At 38.8% G+C, this 27,160-nt stretch overlaps 1 protein-coding gene across 4 annotated transcripts in view; it reads left to right on the forward strand.

Moving 5' to 3' along the window:
- The window catches only part of Ppargc1a (PPARG coactivator 1 alpha), a 640,090-nt gene that overhangs the window by 575,012 nt on the left and 37,918 nt on the right, over positions 1–27,160 (forward strand). For all 4 annotated transcript variants that reach the window (XM_060365319.1, XM_060365320.1, XM_060365321.1 and 1 more), the window contains 3 exons: positions 22,493–22,687; positions 24,770–24,892; positions 25,766–25,970. In XM_060365319.1, coding sequence (XP_060221302.1) covers positions 22,493–22,687; positions 24,770–24,892; positions 25,766–25,970 — 523 coding nt within the window. The remainder of the gene's footprint in view (positions 1–22,492; positions 22,688–24,769; positions 24,893–25,765; positions 25,971–27,160) is intronic.

Below are 27,160 nucleotides of genomic sequence, written 5' to 3' on the forward strand. Positions count from 1 at the left end.
GCTAACGTTGCGAGTAACAGGAATGTTTGGCATTATCTGCTGTTCCAGAGGAATAAGCTGTGTTTCTGCCTAGAAATTTTGTTTTTGTAGCTATAATTTTATTTACTTGTTTGCTTATCTGCTTACTTTGTGTGAAGGCAGCCAGGGTATATCTGGAGGTCATGTGACAGTTTGAAAGAGTTAGACCTCGCCTTTTGCTCTCTGGGTTCTGGAGGTTGAACTTGGGTCATTAGGCTTGGTGGTAAGAAACTCTTCCTGCTGAGCAATTCCACTGGATCGTTTTAAAATTTATTTAACTTTTCTAATAATATATGTAGAAATAACATTGGGAAAATGTCTAGTTTGATATTTGTTTCTAACTTTTAGTCAATAAATGGCCATTTGCAAGAGTATCCAATACACTGAATTTCTTGGATAGCTCTATAAAACCAACAATGTCCTTGGGAACAAAGTGCATGAAAATTCTGGGAAAGATTCAATTTCAAGGGAGAAAGCATCCAACTACTTGTCCCTGGCCTCTGGGAGAGCCCTTTAATGAGAGTAGGGCTTCTGTTTGCTGTTTCTCCAGTGTGGATCCATTGAGTACTTGTATCAAGGACAAATTCCAGGAGTCTGTGTATATATCATTCAACTTCACACACAGCACAGTTTCTAGAACATAGAAATGACCTAACAAGTGTTGTTTGGAGAAATTACCTAATTGAGAAGCTGTAGGATGAAGCCACAGGAAAATGAGTAAGCTGTTTGCTTGAGTAACAAAGAATACTGTTTAAAATAATTTAAAATATAGAATGGTATAGTGCCTACTTAATCTTTGTCATAAAATATCACCTTTGGAGGGATGACAGACAACCAAATAGGACTCTTTGAGTGACTTGAAGCTCTGAGCTTCTCGCTGATGTGGCCAACAAAGATCAGCAAGCAAAGTTATTTTATACATAAAAGTCCATTCTATCCAGTCAGAGATGTTTGCACTGACTAATGGGTCCTGGTAAGCAGAAAGCAGGAAGACGTGGACTACATGACAGAAAATATCAACACAGAGAACTTTGCTCAGAATGTTGGCTACAGAAGTTTAGCATTTGGCATTTTCAACAACTGCTGTTTGATTTGCTTTACGCTTTTGATGGCACATTCTGGAAACACAGTAAGCTCTAATGTTTCTTGTGCCAGCTCTGGGAGATGGATATGAAGATATAAATGTTTTGTCTCCTATTATAACTGTGGTAACACATTCCTATATACCATATTTTATTTTGGTTCAGGGTGGGAGGACCTGGTTTTCATAAATATCAACTGGTTTCTATAATATAACATGAGTATATTGTAGCCTGGGAAGTGAATACCCTGTGCCAAATCTGGTGACCAGACATTTTCTGGGTGTTTATCACATTGATTTGTTCTGATGTAAGGCCTCTTTTATATTACTCTCTATACACTCAATTCTTATTATCAATCAGCATTCCCTTCCTATATCACTGCTAACCTCTGGTACCCTGAGACAGCCAGTCTGCTGCTCCTGTGAGCCCTATAGCCTCTGCCTGGGATTCCTTCTTTCCCTCTCTGTTCATAATCTTTTCTTCCTTTTTAAGTGGGTAAGAGAATCTGTGCTGTGACATTTCCCCCCACATCCATTATTTAACTGGATATGTTAACACAGAACACGCTTCCTAGGTCTATACTGAATGATTCAAAATAAGAAATCAAATAATCTGAAATTATTCTTGGAGTGTGTTAGGTAGAGTGTTTCAAGAAGCCTGACACTGACTGGGCCTTGGCTTGTTCTGAAAAGAGCTTCTTGTTAGCTCAACTGTCCTTGTTTATTCGAAACATGGTTTTTGAGCACCTAGCCTATCTCTGGTTATTAGGGTTTTCAGAACTAAAGCTTAAACTTCTAAAATCAAAACTAATATTTGAAATTACTTGCCATTAATGACAAAATGTAGATCTGCAAGACAATCAGGGTTTAAAATTATCTGATGGACAGGTGATTCACAGAGGCGGATAAAATGTTGCAGCCTGTTTTCTGTTGAAAACAGACCTTTCTGTCCCTCCCTCCCCATCCTTTCCAGCTTTTCCTTCATATCTGTTCATCCGTCCATCTGAGGTCATCCATTCTTGGCTTGCTCCATCTTATTAGATGCCTGGGATACAAAGATAAATGGCACATGGTTCCCAGGAAATGCACATTGATAAACATTTTTTAGAAGTTTAATCTATCTGCCTTTGAGTGAAACATTTCAGTAGACTGTTTATCTTCATGTAAAAACTCACCTTGCTAGGGCAAGGCTACCCTCATTTATAGACTCTGAATTTCTTTTTCAAGCTAGGTTGCTATGCCAAACCCATAGAACTGTTTGCTTATAAGGCCTCTTGGTCTGGCTAGACACAGCAGCACACCAGAAATATGTACAATCTCCATTAATCAATTGGATACCTAATAAAACTTTTGAAGTCTAGTCTTTCTGTCTGATGTAACTTCCTTTCTCCCCTCTTCACCCCTCCATCAGAGGTAAAGCCAGGATGGCCTCTTTTGTCCAGATGGGTGGGGAATTCTGTTCTGAACAAGTTGCTGAAAAGATTTCCATGAATGAAATAACATAACTATTCTAAAAGTCCTGTGACCAGATAAGAAATTCCTTGCCTGAATTCTTGGCAACATTATTTAAAACTCAAAATGATTCTCCTCAGAACACACATTCCATATCTGGGTGACTTATCTGCCACTTGTCATGTACACATAGCCTTGTGGAGTTAGTTATATTTTTTTACTATTCCTGTCTCACTTCCTTGACTAGATTATAAGTCCTTTGAGGATAATAAAATGAACATTGATGATAGTTAAAATTTATGGATAGCCTGTATGTGTCTGGCAGCATTCTTAGCATTTAACATGTTTTAATTCATTCAGTCCTTGGATCAAAGCACGTGCTAGGTATTTAATCATTATCTTAACTATGGGTGGGAGATAGAATACCAGAGGAATTTAGTAGCTCCCAAAGGTGCCATTCCTTGGTGTTAGAGAGGACTCATGCCCAGCAATCTGACTGCAGATCCTAAAGCCCTCACTAATCAGTTTATAGCTTTGCTAGAAATTGCACACTTTAACCTACAGGCTGAATTGCACCTGGAAGATGCTCCAAAATATTAAAATATTGATTTATCAAGTAGTTTTCTAAATTCTTTTGTAATTTTATCAAGTTTTTCTCTACCCTTCTGGGTAGGACATGGAAGGCAGTTGTCAGAGTATCTTAGTGAGGACGTAAATAATGACAGGAGTTATTTCAGGTACATGAAGGACATTTACGTAGATTCCTTTTTGCTATAACCATCAAGGTTTTCCTGAAGCTAAGGGTTTCTTAGATACAGATTCGAAAATCTGTTGAACCCTAAATTTGAGATTATCTAATGTATTTTCTGATCTCTAAAATATATTTTATTTATCTGAAACAATACTGTAAATATAATTTAATCTTTCTTTCACCTGTTAAATAAATAATCCCAAACCTTATTGTAATGGTGTCTAATAGAATATATAATATAAAGGCTCTAACTTAAATACAGCATTATTTATTTTTGCTTAATTTCATTTATTTTTTTACAATTATGCCCACCCATATATGTATACCCACATAGTCTCATCCCCACACAAATTTGATCATATTCCCTCCATTATCCTTTCTTAGCCTCTTCCTCCTTCCAAGTCCTCTGTCTTTATAAACCCTCAGATAAGATTAGCATTGCTTGCTTGACCATGAATGACCATAAATGTCCCCCTTTAACAGGGACAAGTTACCTGCAACCACACACGGAAGAATATGGCTCTCCCTCCCCTCAAAATCATTAACAGCTCAGTGGAGGCTGCAGTCCCTTGGCCTACTCATGATGGTGTATCAGTGGGCCCTGTTTTATGGAGTTCTTGTATAAACCCTTTTTAAACAGACCCTGATGCTAAAAACACAGTAGACTTTGGATGTAGGACAGAGTAATCCAAGTGGGACTGTACTGGAAGCCATTTGCTCTGAGTTCTTAGGTGTGCCAGCCATGTGATGTCTAGAAGACAGCATTTTATAGAAATCCTTCTCATCTTCTGGCTCTTGCATTCTTCCTTACCCCCACTTCTATGATGGTTTTTAAGCCTTGGATAAAAGTAGACTTAATACCCGAAATATCAAACCTGTCGTGGTGTATCAAACCACTTGAAAGAATGAGGCTGGTGTGATTAACCAATATTTTATGAGACAGGACTCAGGCAGACGGTAAGCGCATACAACTTCTATGAGGAAAGAAAAATGGGTGGAAATATTTGACATGAAATATAGCAAAATGAGGAAGTATGAAAGTGAGGGAGAATTTGAAAAGAAGGAAATCAGAGTGACTCTAACACTGGAGAAGTATGCAGGGTGTTGGATGATATAGTTGAGGTGTAAGTGGACATGGCCGCAGAAATCAGAGTAAGGGCTGTGAAGTTAGACAGTGGCCACTTATAGGTATGTCCTTTCTGAAGTAGTCAGCTGCTCGTCAACTCCCGTTTTCTGATTTGTTCCTAAAATGTAAAACGTTCAGATGAAATTTTAAATTCTAATACTGTTTAAAAACCCTTTGTGCATGGACATAACCTAGAACCCTTGCACAGATGTAGCCCATGGCAGCTGAGTATCCAAGTAGGTACCCTAGTAAGGGGACCATGTCAATACTGTCACTGACATGAACTCAGTGGCTGGCTCTTTGATCACCTCCCCATGAGTGCAAAGAAGCCATACCAGGCCACAGAGGAAGACAATGCAGCCAGTCCTGATGAGACCTGATAGGCAAGGGTCAGATAGAAGGGGAGGAGGACTTCCCCTATCGGTGGACTTGGGAAGGGGCATGGGAGAAGAGGGAGGGGGTGGTATTGGGAGGGAATGAGGGAGGGCCACAGCTGGGATACAAAGTGAATGAACTGTGATATAAAAAATAAAAATTTAAATTAAAAAACCCTTTGTTAGCTAAGTAAAAGCTATGTCTGGGCTTATGATGGAGAGACACCTTCATTTTATAACATGAACTAGCATGAATTAAAAAGCATGAACATCTACATTTTATTCAGACTGTGGTAGCATGCCTCTACAAGACAGGAGGAACAGGGGCCTCGAGAGGGGATTCAGTGTAATCCAACTCATTTTTGTTTTCTGCTCTGTAAGATACGGGAAAGTAATAGAAGAATGTGCTGACTTGATGAAAGAAAGTAGACAATGATCAAAGCACATTATATACCTTAATGAAAATCTCATAATGAGGGACCAATGAGATGGCTCAGTAGACTAAGGTACTTGCTGACAAGCCTGCTAACCCGAATTCAGTCTCAAATCCACATAGCAGAAGAAGAGAACTGACTCCCTCAAGTTGTTACTTGAACTTCACGTATGCTGTGCCATGCAAATACTAATGTTGTACACACACACACACACACAAACTCTAAATAAATAAATAAATGCAATTTAAAAAATTAAAATCTTACAATGAGACCCATTTTGTATAAGTAATGTGTAAGTAATGTACACTAATTACAATATTTTAAAAAATAGAACTTACAAAAGAAAACTCGACCCTAGCTACTCCTCCCTGATTGTAGGACACCTACGTGATAAGTAGCTAATGGTGACCTAGAAGTTTGTCAAAGCGTTGAAAGCCTTCAGTCCACATTGCCTGAGTCAGAATCTGCCTCTCACTGTCTTTAGGTGTCTTGTGTGCACATTAGTGCTTGAGAAGCACTAGCTTTGGTATACTGCATTCCCTTATTTCTCGCAGCCTCAGTAGACGATGCCTATAGCAACAGTTTGATTAGACAGCAGCCTTTCAGAGGGCCTTCAGCAGAGTCAGTCGAACCAAGGAACAACAACAACGTAAAGGTTTGCTCTCACTGAAGCTGAACGGGGCAGTTAATATGGTAATGGTGACATAGTTAGCAATGCATCCAGACTGCTAACTTCTGTACAAGAACCTGATGGACTGAATAGGAGGCGCTGCACAGCCAAGGCATTCATTCATTTGGTAATCAGTAAATTGCCTTATATAGTCAGTAAATTGTTAAATCCTGGACAACTGATAAGATCATTTGCTTTCATGTTTCTTTCTTTCTTTTTTTTCAATATTGTGCTGAGTCTCTAGTATAAATTGAATAGAGTGACCTTTTGGTACTCTGTGAAATTGACTGCATTCCCTAAGATTCTTTGGTTTCAATTACCATAAATTTTTTGATAGTGGGTCTGCAAGCATTGCGTAGGTTCCAGCATAAGCACTCTCATGCCATTGGTTTTGATGATATGGTTCACAGCAGTACAACTCGTTACTAACAAGTATGTGACCATGGGCATGTATGATCCCAATCAGGACTTCATGTCAAGTATAAGAACTATGTATAAACTACCCAAAGCAAATTGAATTGCGAAGTTGATTGCAAAATGTTGAGTGATTTGGGATCCAATGATGGAAACTGTGTTCTAGGTTGCTGGATCTTGAGTTTGTGAGATGGATAAGTCAATTAGTTGCTCCTCAGTTTATTAGCAGCTTAATTGTCAGAATGTAATGAAACTTCTGAACTGCAACAACTCATTAGAAGCAATGAAACATGTGACTTTCCTTTTTCTAGAATATTCAGTGAGCTGTATTTTTCCCCAAAGACATCTTGAAAATAAAATGAACAATTAAGTGTAATTTTTTTTTTATCTTTGAAGTGGGAAAGGCTTTAAGTTCCTTCTCTGGAAAAATGCTCAGAAAAGGTTAAGTTCCCTCAATCAAATGAGCCTGGGTTCTAATTCCTGCTCTGTCATGTGTCTGTTATGTTACCTGTGTTGATGGCATAATCAACACAGAGGCTTCCATCCTCTGTCCCATGTGTAAAACAGCACAATAACAATTATCAAAGGGATTATTGTGAAGCTAGAAGGAAGTAACACTGTGTAGTTATTAAAAATAATCCTATCATGTATATGTGGTCTTTTGTCTTCATCTTGAGATAACTTAGATTTCAGTTTTGAAGACTGAGATATTATTAATAAGCAGGTTAGCCACTACATGATCTGTCATACTTTAGATGGCTGTATCTTGATGGCATCTTGTACCTTGGATAGTATGGGCTGTTTCTGCAAGTCAGGAGTTTACCTGCAGGTTCCTTGTAAGCAGTGACTGATGCACTTTACTCTGGAAACTGTACTAGAAGTGCAAAGATGAATCTGGTGCTTCTTTTATACTTTGTTATCACTATTGCTACCAAAGAAAAATCTTGATAATGTTAGGAGTAAAGAGCTGCTAAAAGTCCTGAGTGCTGATTAAAACTTTCATTCATATTTTAAAGGTTGTAATTCTTACCCAAAGTCCACAGACCCAAAGAACAGTGGACTCCAGAAAGAGTACTTAAGTGTCAAATTAAAGGGAGAATAATATCAGGTATCTTTCTATTCCTTAGTTTCCTTTTCTAATTTTCGTTTTTCTTTTCCTTCATATTATCCCTACTTAGTCTATTTTCATCATAATTAAACAAATAATTTTATTGGCTTGTGAATTAATGGGTAGGTGAGCTCGGATACTGTTTCATTGTAAAGCTGGGGATAGTGGTTTTCAAGTCTACTTTTGCGTCCCTACTTGCCTGAGATAACTGCCTTCTAAAAAAATCATTTCCTTAGCCCAGTCAGTGGATGAAAGAGAAAAGAAAAGAATAAGTGGAAATAAGGCATCATGTTTGTCTTAGGTCAGCTTCACTATATATTGTAGCCCTTTTATTTTGACTGAGACATAATATCTATACACATTTACGGGTTAAGTATGACATTGTGTTATACCTATATCATAGGTCTTTTATTAGGGAATTTAAATAAAATATAAACCACATTTATTGAAGAATATATCACCTAGTCATATTCCTAAATAAGACAAATTAGTTTATTTCTTCCTCTATCATCCTCAAACCAACTCTCCATAATATCTGTTAAATTTCCAGAGTCATTGTTTCCTGCCCTGTTTTAAAAATGGTATTTTTTACCCTAATGAACTGAACTGAAGGTGGTATCTGTGGGCCTTTTATCTGCTGGATTCAACCAGAATGGTAAAGATTCAGCTGTGGCTCATCTTATGCTACGTAACTTTCTGTGGTCTCTTTGGAATGTTTGTTCTTTGTTGATGTAACATTTCGAAATTTTTTTTGAGTAGGAGATATTCCTAAGGAGGTCTGTGGTAGCTTCGTGCACAGCCTTACACACTATTATCAAGCGACTATCTCCAGTTCACAGTGTTGAGTTCAGTGGCCCCAAATGACTTCCCAAACGACACAAGCTTCTATGTGATAAAATTAGAACTTAATCTCATTCTTCTAAGGCAAAATCCCCATAAGATTTCCAATCTATGTCTTGTAATTATTCACAGCGGACATGATATTGATGAAGAGAGCAGTGAAACGAGAGGCTTTGGGTTAATGTTTGGAGAATATTGAATGTTCTTCCAGGGACAAATTGAGCAGCAATTGATGCTTTAGTGGCATCTAACTATTTTGCTATCAATTGCTAAAGCCTGATGTTTTCACACAGTGCCTGGAGGTGAAAGGATCCACTGCGGGGCCAGCCAACTCTGGCTGATAGCATCAGATCTTAGAGCCCTCAGTGAACAGATTACAGCTGCTGCCTGGCACTATCCCAACAATGTTGGAAAGTTTGTCTACCACTGTTGCAACCAGCTGGGGTACTGAGGATTCAGAGCAGGTTAGGGATAGGCACTGTGGGAACTCTGCTGCTTCAGCACTTTTGTGAGAGCCTCATGCACATTCTATTACTGTTTTTACACTGGCTGTTACTTTCCACTTGCTGTCGCAAAGGTTTATGAGCAAGAAATAAATTCAATCAAACTATAAGTATAATCCAAATTCAGTAAATATTTTGAATGATTTAATCTGCAATACATGACATCACATTTGTGATTGTAAAAAGAAAGAAAGAAAGAAGAAAGGAAGGAAGGAAGGAAGGAAGAAAGAAAGAAAGAAAGAAAGAAAGAAAGAAAGAAAGAAAGAAAGAAAGAGAAAAAAAAAGAAAGAAAAACTTCTCTTACAGATTCCCCTGGGTGTCCTTTTATCTTTATACCCAGGCTTAAGTAGGCTGTCTGATCTATGGGACCTGTTATGTTAATTGTTGTTGTTGTTTGGTTGGTTGGTTGGTTGGCTGTTTGTTTTTTAGAAGGTCTTAGTTTTGGTGAGTGTTCCTATCCTACACCAGAGATATAGTTAAAGGAGTAGAAATGAGTCTTGAAATAAGATTGGGACAAGTTAGTGAGCTCCACTAGCTGTTGCCAGGACTAGTGTCTTGTATTTCTTATAGTGTCTGTATTTCTTAGACACATGAAGGATTCTGGACATCCTGCAGGTGAACCTTATCCATTGGCAAGCTTTGTTTGCTTGAGCTCATGATGGGAACACCCGTTTTCGTCTTCCCTCAATGGCTCTACCGTTTAGTCTTGTATAGGAGTGATTCTCAGCCCTGGATTCCATTAGAATCCCACCTGGGAAGTTTGAGAAATACTAACTCCCATTTGCAAAGGTACTGATTTAATTGCTCTTGTGTAAGGGCTAAAGCATAAATATTTTTTAAGGCGCATATATGATTCTATTGAATAACCAGTATTGAGAATTACTGCTCTCTAGCTACCTTTTATTTCATATAAAAGATAGTAGCAAACTGTTCTGAGTCAAGTTCTTGTAGTACCAATTATATTTTCAACTTTAAGTGCTTCTAAGTTATCTCAGTGTGAAGTCTTTCCTAAGAAAACTATTCATGCTCTGCTTTTATAATTAAATTTGATTTTTAAATGTTTGGCTTTTCTTAACCACAAGTAGTGTTCATATTGCTATAGCCATTCTTTTATTCTTCACAGTTGTTTATCATGTTTATAGTAATTTGTGTTGTCAATCATCAGTCTCCTTTCTTGTTCAAAATAAGCTCTCTGAGGGAAAGGATTTTGTATATTTTGTTCATTGCTATATTCCCAGTATCAAGAATGCCTGGCATAGAGTGAAGGCTCAGTCAGTAATTGTTAATGTTGTTCACAATCATTTTGATGTGCAAATCACAATACCTCATTCTAACATGCATATTATCTATTGGAAAACACAGATTTGGATGTATAATTTGGTAATTATGGTCTGCTATTTCTTTGGAAGTCAATATATTGAGATTTTCCAGCTACGATATTTTAAATGATGTTGAGTCTTAAGGAAGAAAAATAGCACTATAAGAAAACGATATTTCTACAATGTTACTTTCTTTTATTCTCCTGGGAAGCAACAGAATCCAAAGGCAAATCTAAATATCACACTGGCCTAGATCACAACAGATGCAGATATAGGTCAGTTGAGAGTCGATTTTGAAGAACTTTTGTTCAACACTTTGAATCCCTTTCCTCTCACTTCCTATGTAATAGTATTGCACGACTTAACTCTGCATGCTGGTTCTCTGCTTGCATGTTGCTGCATCGTGGTGTTAGAAAAGTGACTGAAGGTTAAGTGGTTAAATTATCAGTTTCTCCTTTTGTTTTTTTGTAACTCTAGATTTCATATCCAGATCGGCTTGGCCCACTCTTATTTCCATGCTGTCAGAGGAGAATGTGCTTTTTAAGGCCCTGATACCAAACTCACTTAAAAAAATGTTACAGCTCTTATAGGCCACTTTGTCTAAAGGGCGTCTCATGCTACCTCACTATGTATGCTCCCTGCATACGCATGTAAATCACCAATAACCACAAAGGAGCCCACATTTAGAACTAACTCAGTGGAAAGTGTTTAAAGATGCTTCATGAAAGGTGCACTCAGTGTGGCATTAAAAAGAAGCTCAATATCTAAATCCTAGGAGATTGCAAACTTACTCAGAAGCTTTGGAAAGCAAACCCCACATAAAATTGTTAGATGTGAAATCATTGAGAAAATGAAGCTCTCATATTGTATTTATTTGGTAACTATTTATCGACAGCCCACTCCTCTGTGCAGAGCACTTTACAGGGATAGGAAAGTTGCTCAAGGAGTCTCAGAGCCAATCTCGGCTCTAATGGCTTCTGCTCTCTTGGGGAAGGGCCAGGGACAGCACAGAGGATTACCAGGAAGCACACTTTGATTTCCTTTACCCTAGATGGCCCCACAGAGGACAGGCTTGCCTCTGAATAGTTTGCAGCTACCCTTAGACAATTTTCGTTCATTCTGTGCTATTGCTGGGATAGCACAGTAATCAGATCACTTGACACTGTCTGCTTCTTAGTGTACCAAACCTGAAATGCCACAGAGATCCAGGTGCCGGCGGTCTGCAGCTGCATAATCTCACACATATCTCGTGGTGCTAAGTCTTTGTGAACAAGTAACATTGACCTTTTTGATGATGCTGTCTAAGCATTTCTTTTAGGCAGAAAATGTACTATCATATATAGAATGAAGATTGCTTACATCGTCACTCCAGAAAAGTACTGTCTCTGACCTTGATTCATATAGTCTGCTAATTTGCCATAATAAAGTCTTGTAAGTTATTTACAGCTACCTCCTATCTGAAGATCTGGTGCTGATGTGATGTCCGGACTAATTAGGGCTCATGGGTGATCGTTATATATATATTACTACTGAAACACAGTATAAACTTTATAAACTTAAATTTTTATTCATTGAAGTTCTCATCTTAGGGTTTATACATTTATTACTGCATTTTGCTTCAACTGCTCTCTCTGTTTCTCTCCCTCTCCTTCTGTCTCCCCCTCCTTTCCCTTTCTCTCACTTTCTATTTCTTTCTCATTCTTATGCAGACTGGGATCAGTTGGAAATTGATCTTGAAGAAGTTTGTTCAGCGCTTCTCCTGTGTAGTAGTACTGCACTCCTTGACACACTATACTCTCCCTAGCTGTTCCGTTGTGTTGTTACATCTTTGCATTATGGAAGCCATTAAGGGATGACTGGTTGAATTACTTGACTTCGCCTTTGGTTGTTTTGTTAGCCACTGAGTTCTTATCCTAGGGTTTTGCCCACTCATTATTTCCAATGCTGTCACACTGCTGAAGTTGGGAAGCCTTAATCTAGAGGTTGGGATTTAGTGATCCACACTAAGGTTCAAAACTCTATGTTTCTGTTCTCAAGGCACCAGTTATTCACACAAAGAAGCTGATAGCTTTGAGGTATCTAGAAAATCTGGGGTTGAGTAAATCTTACAAATAAGAGAATGTTTAACGTCAGCTTCATTTGTAGGAACAAATGAAGGAAATGGAAGACACATTCTAGCAAAAGAACCAATCACATTTACTAGTAATAATGCAGGATTACAATGTAACATGAGCAAAAAGAGTGAGAAACAATTTTAAAATGATCCTCTTTCCATAGGAAGGATTGCTCTGTTTTCTGTAATATAACTGCCTGGATACCTTTGTTTTATCTGTTGATAAGTATATATATGCCTTCTGATATGAAGATAGATTAGAATAGCCCAAATTTACCCCTTTTTTCTACAAAACACTCTCTCCCATAAAATTTCAATGTGGAATATGAGAGCCATATTTTTATCAAATACATTTAGCTTTATATTTAACTCTGCCTCCCATTAGGCACATGGTTTTAGACTAATAAGAGTGTTAAATGATAATTTAAATGAAATAATGCACATATGCTAATTAACTTGGCATTAGACACATAGGAAGCATTCAGGAAAATTCGGTACTGTATCTATAGTTGCCAGCACAAAGACCTCCACACGATCAATCCAGCCAGCATTTCTGAGTGGGTAGGGAAGGACTCACAATGCTCTACTCTTAGCTGAGGACCTATGGGCAACTGATGACTGCCAAAAGTTAGGCTTCTTTGGGGTGTGACCCCTGGTAGGTTGCCCATCCTCCATTGTATGGCCTTACAGCTCTGCACATACAGACAGCACTAACTGGACTTGCTTATTAAAAAAGAACTGAGAAGAGGCCATGAAGATGGGAAAGAGACTTAGTGGGAATTAGAAGAGCTGTAGGAAAGGGGTTAAGGGTGGGCATGGTTAAAATATGTTGCATACAGAGATGAAATTCTAAAAGGATGAAGAGAAATAAATATTTAAAAATAAGTTGTTCTTTCTTGATGTTTTAAATTAAAATAACATCTATCTAAGAGAATTATAACAATAAATGGACAGAAAAATGTTAGCTTTAAGACATTGATCAGTATCTTATAATTACTTTTAGCAACAGATTAGTTTGTATTTTGGTTTAATCAAAGAGAATTGAGAAATCTTAAATGTTTTTGTTGCTAGATTCACACTGCTCTCCTTCACTTTTCAGCCTTTCTTTTTTTCCTGAGAAAAAGCCAAAATGATTCAGTTGTATGGTTAACACAGTGGCACTTTCTCCTCTATTTATTATAAGCTAAAAACTCACTGGAGCTGATGTTTTGTAAAATATATAAGAATGAAAATCCAGTGACAGAAGTGCATACCATATATCAAATTGATATTCACTATTGATTCTTACAGTGACTATACTAATGTCCACTGTTCCGCAGAATGCCAGTTTAAAATCCCTGGCTGATGTGAATATATGTTCACTGCTCAAAGAAGACCTTGTCATGCAGTGATACAGGTGATTCTGATCCTGATAGAATGCATCAATTGTTTCTTCTCTTTTTGTCACGTGAATTCCAAGGAGATAGATAGATCATAACTTTATATGGCATGGTTTTCTTTTCATTAAACCATTCTGATTCTTCTAAAATGTTTGCAAATTTCTGCTTGGTTATGTGTTCCAGTTTTCATCCCAGAACAGGGCCGTGATTGATTCATCTCTGTATTTAAAGGGGTCATCAAAATCTTTTTCTTTATAATCCATGAGTATTATACTTATTTCTATGGATTCAGAGTTCATGGAGGAACTTCAGAAGAAGCCCCTCTGTATTTCTAACTGTTCATATTTCCTTCTTTCCCACCAAGAATGTACTGGCTGCTTGCCTGGACTATCATCTGGTATGTGTGAGATGAATGCAAACTAATTTTAAATCATAGTCTAAGATAAACATTATTAAGGAGATAAATATGCTGGGGGTGGGTGGAGGTGGAAATTACAGCGAAACTTAAAAACAAAAGAAAAATGAAATATCACAGTATTTTCTGGGTGTTCTGAAAAGTTCTTATTCATTTAAATTAGACATATCCAATATGCCAAGTGTCTTTTTATTTTCTGTGCTAAATCCTGCAGCCTCCTACATGCTCGTCAAGTTCTCTACCACTGAGCTGCCCTTCTAGCTTTACATGCCAAGTATCCTAACACTAATCAAATAGGCCTTTCAGAGATGTTGTTTTAGATAACAAAAGAAAAAGGGAAATCACTAAGATACACAATGAGCTACAGAGACAGGTGTCAAAAGAGTAATAGGCTAGGGAAGGTGACAAGAATGTGTCTAGAGTCATTGGATAGGCTTCATTGAGAGGGAATATTTGAGTGAATGAAGGGGAAAGAGGGTCAAATATGTGCCAGGAGAACTTTAGTGATAGGAAACTTCAAGGGCAAAGGACTCAGGAGTGAATGCCTGGTGCTTTGTGGACCAGTGGGCAAAAATTCAGGCAGGTAAATCTGGCATTGATGGTAAGATGATGTTGACTTAGAAATGAATAACCATATGCCCCATTTAACCTGTGATACTGTGGGCCAACCCTGTGTAGCTGGTTACCTTGGTTTGGATAATAAATCATCTGGTGGACACCTAGGTAGTAGGTTACCCTTTGGATTTTGGATTTTATTTTTGGAGATATGCAGGGCATGGGTGAGCACTGGCAAGGACAGGGGTGAGACTTGATCATTTTGACATCGGGTTACTTAGTCTTCTGTGTCGGCAATGGAGGATGGTCATTTTAGATCGTGCAGTGCAGCCAGATTTGAGTGCCTTCACTGGAGTCTGCCCAGCTGCTAGCACGGAGCATGAAAGCATCTGTTCCCTTAGCCTGATATCTGCTGTCCTTGAACTTTCTGCAATGATGTTTCTCTCCATTCACATCCAAGGTCAAAAGGAATGCCTTACTGGCTCTTCCCGGTGTATTGAGCCTCCTGCTCAATGCAGGAATGAGTGGTAACTCAGTTAGTTCCTTCTTCTCCCGACGGTGAGAAGTAGATATGAAACGTCACCTTTTCTGTTTCTCCTCTGAATTAGCTCATTTTGCCCACACCAACTATTCTGTTGAACTTCTGTATTTACACTTTGGTTCCTACAACAGCTTCAGAATAATGAATGCCACATGTTCTGTACATGCTTATTAACTCATGAATATTGTGATATAAGTTAATAAGTTAGATGGAGTCTAAGTACAGATGTGAATATGAATTTTATGCCTGCTTAAATAGGGCCATATGTATTCATGGGAATTAAATGGATTCCTACAGATCTAAATATACTCATGCAGAAAAAAATTCTTCAAATCTGCCTGTATTTTATTTCCACTTGAATTTTATTTCATTTTTGTAAGAATTAACCTGAGTTCTTGATCATTGCTTTCCTTTGTTGAAATGGATAACCGAAACAAAGAGTGCAAAGTTATGATTATACATTGTTATCTAGTCCACTACAATTAACTATGAAAGAACAGATGAGAGACTGATATGTATTTTATTACATATAAATATATAAATATATAAACAGTATCTAGTCATGTTTATATGTATGTACATAAATTATATAACCATATATAATATATATACAGTGTCTACTCATATATTATGTGTACATGTTATATATTTGTATATATTTAACATGTGTACTTGTTGTATACATTTATAGGCTCTATGAGTAATATTATAAATGTATAATTATTCAAATTGTCTGTATGTCCGTGGTGAGGTACTCAGATACAGAATTTAAAATTTCTGTTCTTTCTCTTGGCCCCTAAATTTTAGCAATGTATTCAGCAGAAGTTGTTGGTTCTAAGGATAAATGGCAAAAGGCAGAACCTGGGTGTCTCTGTAAGAAGTGAAAACACAGTAAAGTATTTTATGCTGTATGCTGTAAGTTTAGGAGGTCTATTTGGAGTATTGTCTGTTTCTTACTTATGCTTATGAGGTTTTTATGTCATGTTTTTGTTTTGTTTTGTTTTTTCTACCTTTAAGTGTCAGTACCTTGTTCCAAGTCCTATATTCCATATGGTAAAAAAAAAAAAAAGTGAGTGTTGCCTTTTAGAGACCCTGCTTACAAACTTTGTCAAGCTCCTAAGTGGGCTTGTGGAGTTCTTACCTGTTTCTTGATAGTGGGGGAAAGGAGGCACACCAGCTGTTGCTGCCCATGCTCAGAGAAGCAGGAAGTATCCCAGAGGAGTGTGACAGTGCAGGCAGGGAAAGAAGAAAGAGGGTGGGAAGGAGCCATTTAGAGACGTTCAACACACTTCCCCTTTGCACAGTGGCCTCTCAGAGCTCACACAAGCACTAAAAAGAGAAGTGGTGCCGGCCCTGACTACAGTCATCCAAAGACAGGATAAAAACTCAGCCTGATCTCAGGGGCTTAGTCTACATTGGTATCCTTTAATTTCATTTCATAACAACAACAACAAAAACAACAACAACAAAACATTATTTTTCTTTTCTTTGAATGAGGCTTCTTCCAAGTTCTGGAATGTTAAGCGTCAAATCCAAAATTTCTACATGAAGACATTTTTGTTGTTGTCATCCAATTCACACATGAAATCTGTTCATGGAGAGAGATTTAGGAGAGCATGCCTGTGATCAATTGGATTCTTCATCTGAGCTTTCACATCCATCATAAAAGTCACTTCTCTATTTAGTTATCTGAACTCTTGGTAGGAAGTAGTGGAATGAACAATCCAAAATAGTGGATAATCCAAAAATGTCATTTATATTTGGCTTTGGAATACACTACCAGATGTTACTCTAGCAGATTTCCCTTCTTAATTAGGCCTCACTTAAAGTAGAAGTTAATTTCGTCTTCATTAGCTGTTTCCAAATCAGCAGGATAGGGCAAGCAAGAGGCCTAGGGCATGCTGGGTACTTGGGGGAAGCTGGCCCAGAGTGGAAAGTCAGTGGTAGATTGTGCACATAGAAGGAAATTCAAATGTCGGTAATCAAGATGATGGGTATGTACACAGAAATGCTTCTGAGAACCATCTTGAGGAATTCTTAAGTTGCATTGATACTTTTTATACTATCAATCATAAATTCAGAAGAAGAAAAACGACATTCTGCAACAGGAATGATGCAGAAAACCTGAAACTTTGCACAGAAAAACTAAAGACACCGTAAGTTTAAGTGACCTCTCACACAGATTGATCTCTGAGTCAACAGTTCCTAAGAAACCGAAATTGATTAATGAGTGATAAGAAGACCACCCAGCTTCCTTCTTATTGATGATTTGAATAATGAGGAAGCTTGAATTCTCATGGCCTAATTCACATTAAGAGAGCTAAGATAATGAAGCTGTGATTAAATGGCTATTAAACTATTTTTATCAAACAGAGATCAAGCGAGTGTGAGAAGCTGGGGATGCAGAGTGTAATTGCAATTCTACAAGATGCAGGAAAAATTACTATCATAAGCAGAGCATGGTCCTTCCAAAATAGGCAGCATTTAGAAATCTTTGAGTTGCCACATGCGGTTTTCCTCTGTGTTTCTCCCTCCAGGTGTCCGCTAGCGAGGGAGTCCTTTATCTTCTCCTTGATTGGGTGGATTTATTTTCTCTAGGGCATGTGGGTGGATGAGCTGAGGGCACTGTATGCCCAACCACCATGGAAGGTCCTTTTGCTCCTGTGCACAGGGCAAGACACAGCAGTTCAGGTCTGGAGTCTGGGATTTTACTCTTCAGGTGGCCGTGGGGACCCACAGAACACGGTCTACGCTCTTCAGCTGCACTGCTTGGATTATGTCACATTCAGTGCACGAGTCACTTCAGGACACTGAAGGCTCAAGGAGTGGCAACGAGCCTCCGGATTCTGTTGACTGCTCAAAACCATTATTTATTAATGATGAGGCATGGCTTAGGAATTGTTGCAGATCTAGATTTTGGGTTGTCAGTATAAAAGCCAGTGTATCATCTGTCACTGGAAATTCTTTACACCTGGAGTGAGGTTTTGTTGCTGTGCCTCCTTTCTTCCTGGAGAGCCCCTGGAGAGCGCAGTTCTGCAGACACACAGACCTTTATTTAGGTCAGAAGAATAGCAGCAGAATTGTACCCTGTAAGGAGAAGCCAAGGTTGAAACCCCACCCTCCACAGGAAATGCCCTTGGTAGCAGCAGAGCAACTAAGAAGATGCCTGTTGACCAGGGCTTTCCTGTCTACTATGCTGCAAGGCATCGTTGGAGCTCTTGATCCCTACACAGCTGGGGGTCCTCTGCTCTTTCATTCTCTAGTCTCTACTTTTCAATCTTTTAGAGCAGTGGTTCTCCACCTCCCTAACGCTGCAACCATTTAATCATAGTTCCTCATGTTGTGGTGACACCAGAGCATAAAATTATTTCCTTGCTACTTCATTAGTGTAATTTTGCTACTGTTAGGAGTCATAATGTAGACATGTGCTATTCAGGATATCTTCTGTGCCACCCTCAAAGAGGGCTCGACTCAAAGGTTGAGAAGCGCTGTTTTAGATGGAGCAGAGAAATGCTCCATTTTATAAAATTGCAATTTCAAGGGCCTGGAAAGCAGCTCAAAGGCCAAGGCTGTAAAATGTCCCTTCAGTTGTCACCTGGCTCACTCATGCACTTCCGTTCCGTCACTTGTGAACAGACATGTGCTCACAGGCCGCTGTGCTTCATCTGTGGCGACTTTGATTTATTTGTTCAGTAAATTGGGACCAGAGCAATAATGGAAAGTGACATTAATTGTTTAACAGAGTCCTCTTTGTCACATCCATTGCCTTCTCTAGGACGATGACTATTGAAACTCACACAAAACTAATTGAAATTGCCACAGTGACGGACAGCCTGCACTCAACTTTATGTGCAAGAATATTTGTTAGTCTTTGACACAGAGGCTCTCATAATTAATGAAAAAAAAAGTTTGAAATCATAACACTTATTCTTCCAAACTTTAGGAGAAACATTACTAAAATAAATGGTCTTGGAGCATACAGGGATAGTGAACATACCTAACCCTCATTTTTAATTGACGCAACTCTTACTGACAGGCACTGGCTGACTAGCAGCCTTTCCTGCCCAAGCGTCTCAGCGACACATTACAGTCACTGTGACAACCTTCCTTTCACAAGCCCTCCCCATTGTGCTTTCAGGAAAGATTAGAATTAAAATAGTTGGTGGTTTAATCAGATCTTGTAAATTAATTATGACATTATCAAGCTCCAATATTTCTGCCAGTGTGCAGTATACATTCACTCATGCTTATTAAAGGAATTGGTGGAAACTAGTTAATTTAAGTGTTCTTTGTCATTTTGACTTGATTGGAATTATCAGAGTTTGTTTACACAAGGGATAGAGCTCAGGCGCTATTGTATTCTGTGATTGAAAGCAAATAGCAGCTTGTAGTATCACTGGAAAGCCAAACACAAAATTTACATCAGGGTAAACAAATCACCCATTTATTGGTAAACACTCTTAACAATTTTTCTTCAGTTCTTTTTTAACTTCAGTGAACTCAGCCTTTTTGAGAATGGAATAGGTATTCATGAAAAATGTTCAGTTTAATGAAAGTGCATCTGTAAGCATATGTACTTGAGATGTCTTTTATTATTTTATTAGAAAATACAGTCACTTATTGTAATACAAACCTCATTATTTTGATACAATTTATGGTAGCATATTTTCTTTAAATATAAAAATATAACTTTACTAAGAAAAGTTTTATGACTTCATTCGTTTCTCTGTTTTGACATGTGGTAATAATTAAAATTTGGGAATATTAAAAATGAAGTCATTAGAATTTTTTTGGATACTAGATTATGATATAAAGCAGCAAAAGAAAAATATTTTACTGTTTTTATTATTAGGAACATATAATAGATACATAAGAACTGGGAGAACAGAGGGTTTGTATTTTTGTTTTTTGTTATTGTGCAGTTTAATTGTTTTATTTAGGGTTTTCAAATTTTTTTATTATTATCATTTATTACAATTTATTCAATTTGTATCCTGGCTGTGTTCCCCTCCCTCATCTTCTCCCAATCCCACCCTACCTCCCTCATTGCCAGCTTCATTATCCCCGTATGCCTCTTTCTTATTCCATTGATAGGTGAGGTCTTCCTCTCCTTCTATTTGACCCTAGCCTATTAGGTCTCATTAGAACTGGTTGCATTGTCTTCATTTGTGGCCTGGCAAGGCTGCACCCCCCAGGGGGAGGTGATCAGAGAGCCTGTCACTGAGTTCATGCCAGAGAAACCTCCTGCTACCCATTTTAGGGAATGCACTTGGAAACTGCTGCCCATGGACTTCCTCTGAGCAGGGGGTCTAGGTCCTCTCCATGCATAGTCCTTGAGGTATCCATCTCTGCAGGGCTCCCAGGTCTCAGTTTTATTGGCTCTGTCCTCCTTTAGGAGCTCCTGTCCCTCCTGGTCTTTCTATCTCCCCGCCCCCTTCATATGATTCCCTGCACTCTGCCCAAAGTTTAGCTATGGGTCTCAGCCTCTGCTTTGAAACCTCGATCAGTAGAGTCTTTTAGAGGCCTTCTGTGGTAGGCTCCTGTCCTGAAAAGATGTTCACTTGAGGGATGTAATGTGCCATTTGAAAGGAACTGTGGACTTCTGGTTGGATTTCTCTTCTTCATTAGAATTTAAGATTCAACCCATTTGTCATACTCTAATGTACATGCCTAAAGTACATGACTATAGTCTCAAATCAGGGAGCAGTAGGGACATATCACATGCAAATATAACAAAGCTTTATTAACACCTACAGAGAATAAAATGTCTCTTCTTGGCCTCTTGAATTCAAAAGAAAACAAAGTCTGTAGTTTGACTTCCAAATAGAGACTGATCAGTAATGAGGGAAAACATTTTTTTTCCATGTGAAAATAGAATGACTACGTGATAAGGCCCTGCTTAATTTCTCTAGTAATACAATTTGATTTTCTGATTAGCTGTCTTTTTCTGTGATTCTTGTAATTTTGTCAGGTCAATTAACTGGAGTTCAGTGCTGGAGGAAGTGTGGGCATTGCCAGCTTCATTAGATGTCAGCAACTTAGGTGCGTTTTTGTAATAGAACCATGTGGGATAATTTAGCCATATTGTTAATGTCATAGCTTACAGAATTTGCAAAAAACAAAAAATCAGAAACAGGTCAAATTGTACAAACAATGCAGAATGTTAAAGGAAAGAAAAGAAAATGATGTACATAGTTCTGTGGATGCCAATAAATGCCATCAATGAATTATCCTAACTAAGCCATGTGCCCAGCACTGGGGCTAATTATTACATGCATTGGCAAGAACTCGTTGTTATATTTGCAAATACAGACATTCCAGTTTCTGTACAAGGACACCAAACTAATGCTGTCTTTTATATAATGTGTCCTTAGACTGTTTTCCTTTCCAGTAGAGTTTGGTCTCATTTCTCTTTCTATCTTCAGTCCTTACCGTGACATCCCCAAGTAATGTCCTCAATAATGTCTTTGTAAGGCACAATTCAAGATTAGCTTTGTGTGAACGTAAGTGAAAATGAGTTCAGGCAGAAGGACAGCCAGTCACAATACATTGCAGAAGCCCCTACTAAAAATCTTATCACCCTGGAGTTATGCTTCCGGCATGAGAGATGAGTCTGTTCAAGATACAGCGCTAAAGAAAGGTTTCCCTTTAGCGACTGACTTCATAATAAGAAGCCCAGGCATTCCAGAGCACAATCCTGAAGAACTGATAGCCAAGCTAAAGAAGTTTAGAGAGAGAACAGTTTTGCTATGGAAGGTCCCAAGTTTGGGTTTTGGAGACAAGAGAGTCGTTATTTGGTGGAAGTATTCAGTAGGCAGAGATTTATGACTTAAGTTGGGAGAGATGTCAGGGAGAGATGTAAATGACTTGGGAGTGCACAATGATGACATTATAATTGAAGTCATAGAAGTGCCGCTCTTCCCTTAGTACAGTTCAAGTTTCTGATGGTACTCAAGTGAAAAGTTACCTAAATATTTGGGGTGGCATACTGTGTTGGAGATCTCAGAACTGTATATGAAGATTAGATGATGCTTAAAATTCTCTCAAGGTCTGATATTTCCTAAGTTGGAGGCTGAAGATAAGGATGTGAAAATGACCATGAATACAGCAGACTTACATGCAGCAGTATTAAGGACCAACCTAGCAGGTTGCCAAAACGGATAGCTCCAAAATCAGTAGATGCTGGAAATCATATGATTCAGACTAAACATGAGCTAGGAGTTGGAAGAAAACGTATCCTTTGTGTTCTAATGTGGGCATTAAGATTTCAATTGTACAGGTTCCTCACGCACCCGGACAGGTTCAACCTATTCGGATTAATCATGGTGCCTACTTCCCCCTGTCAACTCACTCATGTCTTCTGTGTTTTGTTTTGTTTTTTTTTTTCCTTCTTCTGCAGAAGATAGATGAAGAGAATGAGGCAAACTTGCTAGCGGTCCTCACAGAGACACTGGACAGTCTCCCTGTGGATGAAGACGGATTGCCCTCATTTGATGCACTGACAGATGGAGACGTGACCACTGACAACGAGGCCAGTCCTTCCTCCATGCCTGACGGCACCCCTCCACCTCAGGAGGCAGAAGAGCCGTCTCTAGTAAGAGCCGTTCCTACTGTTTAACAGTGGTCAGAGTTGCCTGGGCTGCACAATGCATGACTATTGTGTAGGAACGATCAGGTTTGGATTTTAAATTCAGACCAAAGTGAAAAGAAATCCATAAGCCAGCCTAGATTTGCCAGTTCTGTGATTTTCTATTAAAAGTGTTAATAATACATTTCTTACATGGTATAATGAAAGATATTTATTAAAACAATCTTTTACTGTTGGTATGTGATTGAATGTTTTGTAATTGTTAAAGTTCATGTTAAAGGCATAGAGAGATCTAGAAAGAAAAGACTAAACATTCACCTGTGATTTTAAAACCTTATCTTATCAAAATGTTTTTTTAATTTAAGATTTAAGGTGGATGTCATTGATTTTTTTTTTATTTTTCAAAATCTATTTTTGTACATTTTAAATTAAAATAGAATTTTATCAATTTAATCCTTTTCTATCATTCTTCCATCTTCTCCTAGGCACCTTTCTCTAAACCTTTCCATGCTCTCACCATTCTCTAATTAATAGCCTATTTTTCTTCAATTACTATTGCTACATGCACATATATATGTGTGTGTGTGTGTGTGTGTGTGTGTGTGTATGCATGCACAAATACGTAAGTACAACCTGCCAAATCTGTTTTTGTTGTATGTATGGTTTCAGCATAAGCAGAACTTTCAGTGGTTGCATAATATCCTTTGTATGGGGATGCTATGACTTATTAGGAAATCCACTATGATGAGATACTTAGTTTTTTCTTTCCATGGTTTTGCTGTTACAGATTTGTAATAATGTTTACATGTCTTTACATATGATTCTACAAATAGAATTGCAAAGTCAGGCACTATGCTATAGTTTAGGACTTTAGATCAGCATTCTTTATGAAGATAGAAAAATAATATCTCGTCTGCAGCCCAGGTTACTGAAATTTGTGATAGGCAATGGAGAGGGAATTTGTTGGCCATGAGGAGTGAGTTTTCTTTTCAACAAAATGCTTGACCAGAATTTTATTAGTTCTGAGTGCAGTTCGCCTCCTCATCTATGATAGCCATTTGTCATTTGCCATAAATCTCATGGAAGAGCAATGCTGTGTAAATTATGGAATGCCATTGTTCTAACATTAATAAAATATCCTGGCATGCTATTTGGAGGTTGATTCTCTCATATCACTAAGTCTGAAGGAACTCTACATGAACATATGAAGACCTGCTTGTCTCCTCCTTGTGTTCTGCGATTTCTGCTCTCGAGGAAAATATTACACCTGTAAATTTATCCTCGCTCACATGCCTTCCATGTGTCACTAGCCCTGTGGTTTACTATCCCAATTTCTTAACAAGGATTTGCAGATGAAAATCTGTATGGTTTGTTCAACTGGGAACAAACTGTTGTTGAGTCAAGGACACCTGACACGTCAGATCAGAAGATTCTTGAGAGTCGCTCATCCAAAGGAAGAAGCTGGGGCGGTGAAAGAGGAAGTGCTAAGCTTGGGCAGTGCAGTGCGCACCTGTGGCTGCTTAGGAGGCTGAGGGAGAAGTCGGCGTCAGAGCTGCCTGAGGAGGCCCTGACTCCCAAAGCAAAGACACAAACAAGCTACATCTAGGCCGCTGAGCAGCCTAAAGAAAAATTCTTTTCTTTCTCCCTCCAGCGATAGACACTGCTGAAATCCACGTTTTTAATTCATCAGTTTATGTATTCAGTTAGGAAACATGGTTCAGAAAACATTGTCATTGATTGTCCTCTGAGTTTGATGGACATAGAGAAGAAGTGTTAGATTCTAACTCGGCCTCCACAGCTTTGGTGGGCAAGGCGGCCTTCCTTACCCTGTGCAGTACTGTTTTGGAAATCTTTTTAGGAATTGTCAAATCATTATTCTATGTAAAAATAATTTAAAAATTGAGGATAACAAAAAAAAAGGAAATATTTTTCTAGGTCATACTGTGATGCTAAAAATCTTAGCACCATTCTTGTGCTAAGGTGTGATATAGTTAGAAAAATATAATTAGACATATTCAACTTTCAGTCACTAGTTTGAAGCTTAAAAGATGTATAACTTTTCTTACTTTGCCTTTTCCTGGTATCTAGCTTAAGAAGCTCTTACTGGCACCGGCCAACACTCAGCTCAGCTACAATGAATGCAGCGGTCTTAGCACTCAGAACCATGCAAACCACAACCACAGGATCAGAACCAACCCTGCAGTTGTTAAGGTGCGCATGCACGATTTTAATACAGGGGAAAGCAGAGGCAGGGTGGCGTGGGTTGGGGCAGGGGTGGGGAATGGGTGTTGTATGATTCTGTGTAACAGACATAAAGTCTGGATGTATTAATTTAGGCCGGGGTGGGCAGCTCCCTCGAGGGCGGTAGCAGATACGAAGTGGGTCTCCAAAGCCCCCACTGGGGGTTGGGGAAACTAGGATGAGTTCTCCTATGCACTGTTTTTCTGATGCTCGGAATGTGTAATTCTTTCCCCACTTGATTAATACAAGCAGCGGTCTGCACGATTTACTGGTAGTCTGGTAGCTGTGGTCTGTGGATGACTTTAAGATGCAGGGTGGCTGCTTTGCCAGCTGTTTAACCTGAGAAAGATTGTTTCAGATTCACTGCGAAAGATTCGTCTCTGCCATTAATTGGAGAAAATGCTGGCAAAGACGTAATTCAGTTAGCGGGCTGTATTAAACAATGTTTGTCTTGCCATTCGCTCTGAGCGAAAGCGGAGCGTTAAGGGGTACTTTAGAGAGTTGTGAACACTGGGCCTCAGCAATCAGCGGTAAATTAAGGTTTAAAGCAGCTTTTTTTTTCTTTACTCACAGTAAAGGCGCTGTAGGGTCTTGTTAGTTACATGTTGCTGACTATGAGCATCGGGATATAGGAGAAATGAAATAAAAAGCTGCATAAATGGCATTTAGGAATTTTAAATGTAATTTTCTTCCTTGTTCTGCAAACAATTATTCACAGCTCATAGATCCAGTACACTTAGACTGAGCACTTCACTGAAAAATCTCATCTCTTCAGAAAACCTATATCCATTCTGATAAGGTTCACTTCACTAATTTTAGCTTTCTTTATGCCTTGTTTTTAAGACCGAGAATTCATGGGGCAACAAAGCAAAGAGCATTTGTCAACAACAAAAGCCACAGAGACGTCCCTGCTCAGAGCTTCTCAAGTATCTGACCACAAACGATGACCCTCCTCACACCAAACCCACAGAGAACAGGAACAGCAGCAGAGACAAATGCGCTTCCAAAAAGAAGTCCCATACACAATCGCAGTCGTCACATGCTCAAGGTAGGGACGGAGTGCAGCCAGCAGGGGCATTGAGTGAAGTCTGAGCGCGTGGACCCTGTGCTTCACCCCCCCATCTGTGTTTGTCTGGGGCAAGGGGGTGGGGGTGAGGCTCCTCCACGGACAGATTGAATGTGTCCCATTCTACTGCGAGGCGGCACTGAGAAACAAGCTCCGAAAGACACCGCATTGTTAGCAGGGTGGAATGGGGCCGCGGGGATTACAGCACCTTTGAGGTTTATACACGTCTGGGTTACTGAGATCATTGACTGTTGTATGCAATTGCCTGCCAGTTCTTTACGGGACTCTTTGATTCTTCCCTTTCCAGTCGTGGATAAAAACGAGACACTGGAGATCTCCTCCGTCTACCTTGAGAAGCAGTAAATAGCATTTATGTAGTCTTTCTGATTAAGTGCGTTCTTGTTTTTACTTTGTAAGACCACCTGCTATGCTCACAGATTTTACTTTGCATGTAAGAATTTGGAAGTTCCTGATTTCCTCTGCCCTTTGTATTTAAAAAATATTACCTAGATTAAACAAAACATCTGGGATGATCTTTATAAGTCCCATCTGTAGCCAGGAGGCTGATGCTTCCGAGGCAGATTCGGTGATTTGGGGAAAATCTCTCTTGGCAGGGATACAGTTTTCTCTATCACCTCTTCGCCTTCCAAATGTTGAAGTTCAGGAAGCAGAAAGAGAGTTTGCTGAAAGAAATTGTTGCTTTAAAGCATCCCAGCTTCTGCTCTCTACCTGGAATCGTGTGGTATTAGCAGGCAGGTTCCCTAGTAACTACAAACATCCCTCTCTTGTGTTTATGGTTCTCTAAGTTACAGCTACAGGATTGTAATTTCTGGCTAGTTTAAACCATGATCATTTCATATAGGTCTGCTGCTGCTGCCGCTCATGACTTTAATAAGGATATCTTTCTTTGGGTTTATCATTCCTCTGGCTTCCTACCTTACAGGACTTTTAGGAATATTCTTTTAGTTGTTTAAGTTGGCTCTCCATTAGTAGTTTTTGTTTGTTTGTTTTTTGTTTGTTTGCTTGTTGTTTCCTTGGTGGATGTGGCAAATTTGCTGTTCATCTCTGATTGTGTCTCTGGGGGGCTAAATGTAACTAAATGGGCCAAATGCCCTTTCAGCTCCCTCTGCCAGGATTGGCCCCTGACTGCAAGCTCTATCATTGCCCTGTTA

Source organism: Meriones unguiculatus, chromosome 12 (genome assembly GCF_030254825.1).
Source record: "Meriones unguiculatus strain TT.TT164.6M chromosome 12, Bangor_MerUng_6.1, whole genome shotgun sequence".
Classification (NCBI taxonomy): Eukaryota; Metazoa; Chordata; class Mammalia; order Rodentia; family Muridae; genus Meriones; species Meriones unguiculatus.